The sequence below is a fragment of the Morone saxatilis genome, unplaced genomic scaffold (assembly GCF_004916995.1).
Source record: "Morone saxatilis isolate NCDOM2014 unplaced genomic scaffold, NCSU_SB_2.0 Contig12, whole genome shotgun sequence".
NCBI lineage: Eukaryota > Metazoa > Chordata > Actinopteri > Moronidae > Morone > Morone saxatilis.
Genome location: NW_023339674.1, coordinates 19,641,493 through 19,645,605, shown reverse-complemented (window position 1 = coordinate 19,645,605; position 4,113 = coordinate 19,641,493). Strand labels below are relative to the sequence as shown.

Here is a 4,113-nt window from a genome sequence, read left to right as displayed (position 1 = left end):
CACACACACACACACAGAAAAATTTTCTGGAGCACTGATTCAGGATTAGTTTTCACTTTATGTTGGTGCTTCTGATGTGTCTCTCCCCTCCAGCCAAAGAATGGACAGAGTGTGAAGGAGCTCAATGGAGATATAAAGAAGCTGATTGAGTGTCTGTATGACAGTATGACAGAATGCATCTATCAACATCCCATCACATCCTTCGCCGTGGAAACCAAACCACAGTCGGTGTTTGAGGTGGACATCCTGGGGAGGGGTCGTGCAGCCTTGGAGACGGCAAATGATGATCTTGGTGTGACTCTCTTTTAAATACAGTTTATAAGTTTCTCTTATTAGCACTATTCAGCCTCTCTTAGTCTTCTTACTCGTTACTCAGACTCCTATCGTACTGTAACCTTCCTCTCTGTTCTCTTCCTTTATGCCTCTTTTCAGTCTTGCAGCTCTCTGTGAGTACACTGTGTCTGCTGCTGGAGGTAATAATGTCACATGACGCGTGCCATTATTACTTTGCTGGTTAAAGTCACAGGACAGCAGTGATGCTGATGATTATCTTACGCGTGTTTAGTGTGGGTCTGTGTTTGATGTCATGTGAAAGCAAATTAAAGGCTCCCTCAATTTTATAGAAAATCCGAAACGGAATTAAATGATTTGACTGATATCTGTTTTTAAGTCCAAATTTTGTTTCCAGCTGACTTTTGTTTTACAACATAGGCGATAAGTAACAAAGATGAACTTGCTGTCGACTTCTGAATGAGATAGTTGACTTTTGGGTCAAAGATACAACTATTAAGTCATAATGTAACAATTTTACTCTCTACAGCCACAAATAGGGCAGCGACTAGTCATTATTTTGGTTATGAATTAATCTTATACATTTTGGTGAATTGTTTGGTCTATAAAGAGTTAAAAAAATGTAAAATGACAGTGTACAGTTACATTTCATAATTAGAAATCATGAAATGTAATTACATAAACCAAACACGTGTCAAATAGTTTTTGAGTTTCTGTTGTCTTGAAGCATGCAGGGGGTACTGTATGATAGTGGAATACAGACGTGTGTGTGTGTGCGCATGTTCAACGATTGCAAGTTTGGGTGTTGATGTCTGCAGTGCTGTTTGAACATGCACAATTTTAACTGTCCATCTTTGGTGGTGGTTGCTTTTTGCTACCAAGATTTCATAATGTGTTTGGTCTTAATACAGGTCTGGCCTTTGACTCCTGGGATCTGGACTACTACACGTCGATGTTCCAGAGGATTAAAAGGAACCCCACCAGTGTGGAGTGTTTTGACTTGGCCCAGTCCAACAGGTGGGCTTTGACTGCAAGGAGCGGATTAGCAGGGCTGCTTTGTGTTGTGCATGTTGCTCGGCTCTGTGTTTTTTTTTTTTTTTTAATTCTCTAGTGTTTTCTTTGTATCCCGGTGTCCCAGCGAGCACAGTCGTCACTGGTTCTTCCGTGGCCGGATGGAGATTGACGGGCAGGAGCAGAAGGAGACTCTCTTCAGTCTTATAATGGACACCCAGCAGCACAGCAACCAGAACAACGTCATAAAGTTCTGTGACAACAGCAGGTAGGACTGGAAACCACAGTGTGTGTGTGTGTGTGTGTGTGTGTTTATGTTCACACTGACTCATTGTGAAATGTGTGTGTGTGTGTGTGTGTGCAGTGGTATCAAAGGGATAGAGCTGGAGTGTGTTTACCCTAAAGATCCATCCCAAGCCAGCCCGTATGAGACCCGGCGTTCACTAAGACATGTCATCTTCACTGCAGAGACACACAACTTCCCCACAGGTCAGGACATGTAAAACATAGTGTTTTACATAGTGTGCTTTTTGTTTAAATAATCCTCATCAATCCCATTTGACTTCCAGGTGTCGCTCCATTCAGCGGTGCCACCACAGGGACAGGAGGGCGTATCAGAGATGTTCAGAGTGCTGGACAGGGAGGACACGTCATCGCCGGCACTGCAGGATACTGCTTCGGCAACCTGCACATACCAGGTCTGCAAAAACAGTATGCTTCACTTTCTTCAATTGAAATATATAAAGTAGTTTTTATATCAGTAATATGTTTGTTCTCACTGTCCATCGCTCCAGGTTACGTTCTCCCCTGGGAGTCGGAAGGAGAGGGTTGGGAGTATCCGTCCAGCTTTGCCCCTCCGCTGCAGGTGGCAGTTGAGGCCAGTGATGGCGCCTCAGACTACGGCAACAAGTTTGGAGAACCTGTCCTGTCAGGTAGGGAACTATTGAAAGATGTCTGGATTGAACAGTTATTAATCTGCTGATTATTTTCTCTATTTATATATTATATATAATAATAATATATATATTCTATTCTAAATATATTCCATTTACTATTATATAGTTGAGAAGCTGCAACCAGAGTCAATATAGATGCCAATTCATTATCTGATGATTGGCTAATGGATTAACAACTAATCTTTGCAACTGAACTAATGATCAGTCAGTTCATTTATTTTTTGAATTTTAGATCAATCATGTAATGTATTAAATATATTATATCTAAGATCTGTTCTTTAGTCTGATTAGTTGCTACTAAACACAAATTATTAAACCAGCAAATGTTGGGTGGTGTTTCTACTCCATACATAATTAGAACAATTGATTTGTTAAAAATGTATTTTCTGTCAATCTACAGCTTGTTTGATATTAAATTGTTTCAGCATTTTTGTCGAATGTGTTCTAATTTCCTCCTCTAGGTTTTGCTCGCTCGTTCGGCATGCGGCTGGCGAATGGAGAGCGGCGGGAGTGGATTAAGCCAATCATGTTCAGTGGTGGTCTCGGTTCTATTGAAGATACGCATGTAAAGAAAGAAGAGGCACAGGCTGGTAATGTTTTAACTCTGTGTGTTTGTGTGTGTGAAATGTGTTTAATCAATGCAGAGGCTGTATTTACACATATCGATCAATGACTCACAGTGTCGCTCTGCTCCTCTGCTGTGCTTGTCGATCAGGAATGGAAGTAGTGAAGATCGGAGGGCCGGTGTACAGAATCGGTGTGGGAGGGGGAGCGGCCTCCTCAGTAGAAGTAAGTTTCCTACAGTAAATCAGACTAGCAGTAACCTTTTAGGTTTTGTTGTATTTAAATACATTTTTGGCTCGCAGGTCCAGGGGGACAACTCCAGCGACAGAGATCTGGGTGCAGTGCAGAGGGGAGATGCTGAGATGGAACAAAAGATGAATCGCGCTCTCCGGGCGTGTCTGGAAAGAAGCAGCGGGAACCCAATCTGTAGTATACATGATCAGGGGGCCGGAGGAAACGGTACAAAACTTTTCTTTTTCCACCACTTACATAGAGATGACGATACAAAAGTTAAACATATTGAATCATATTATAATTTTTCAGGTAATGTGCTTAAGGAGCTCAGTGAGCCAGCGGGAGCTGTAATCTACTGCAGTAGATTCAAGGTAATCGGACACAGCTACAAACATGCACATTCTGTCATTCTGCCATTATCATATCACTCTTATTGTTTCCCTCTTCTCTCTGTCTTTGTTTCATAGAAAGGTGACCCCACACTGAGTGTGCTGGAGCTGTGGGGGGCAGAGTATCAGGAGAGCAATGCCCTGCTGCTCCGTCCATCCGACAGGTCCTTCCTGGAGAGGGTTTGTCAGAGGGAGAAGTGCCCTGTTGACTTTGTGGGAAACATTACTGGAGACGGCAAGGCATGTTTCAGCCTGGATCAAGTGGATAAATGCACATCCACTGTACTAATCAATCCGCACAAACCTCAAGTATCACACTAAAATAGGCTCAAAATAAGAGTCATTGTGTTTATTTCAATCTCCCACAGATTGTGCTGGTGGATGATGAGGGAGGCTGCGGTGATCAAGCAGACAAGGGGCGCTGTCCCGTCGACCTGCAGCTAGAGTGGGTTCTAGGTAAGATGCCGCAGAAGGAGTTTAAGATGGAGCGTCTGGCTGCGATGCATCAGCCACTGTCTCTTCCTGCGGGGCTGAAAGTCAAAGATGCACTGGACAGAGTCTTACGTTTGCCTGCTGTGGCGTCCAAACGCTACCTGACTAACAAGGTGTGTGTTAAAGCTCTGTCTTACTCTGTGTCCGTCTTTAGAAGTACATCTGCGCAGACACTT

General features: G+C 43.1%; 1 protein-coding gene across 1 annotated transcript in view; it reads left to right on the top strand.

The window, feature by feature from the left end:
- The window catches only part of pfas (phosphoribosylformylglycinamidine synthase), a gene marked incomplete in the record, with an annotated part of 13,858 nt that overhangs the window by 6,305 nt on the left and 3,440 nt on the right, over positions 1 to 4,113 (top strand). Inside the window, 12 exon segments of the mRNA XM_035652649.1 lie at positions 94 to 292; positions 1,203 to 1,308; positions 1,430 to 1,570; positions 1,667 to 1,791; positions 1,872 to 2,000; positions 2,097 to 2,234; positions 2,720 to 2,848; positions 2,974 to 3,047; positions 3,125 to 3,281; positions 3,366 to 3,427; positions 3,524 to 3,685; positions 3,814 to 4,052. Coding sequence (XP_035508542.1) covers positions 94 to 292; positions 1,203 to 1,308; positions 1,430 to 1,570; positions 1,667 to 1,791; positions 1,872 to 2,000; positions 2,097 to 2,234; positions 2,720 to 2,848; positions 2,974 to 3,047; positions 3,125 to 3,281; positions 3,366 to 3,427; positions 3,524 to 3,685; positions 3,814 to 4,052 — 1,661 coding nt within the window.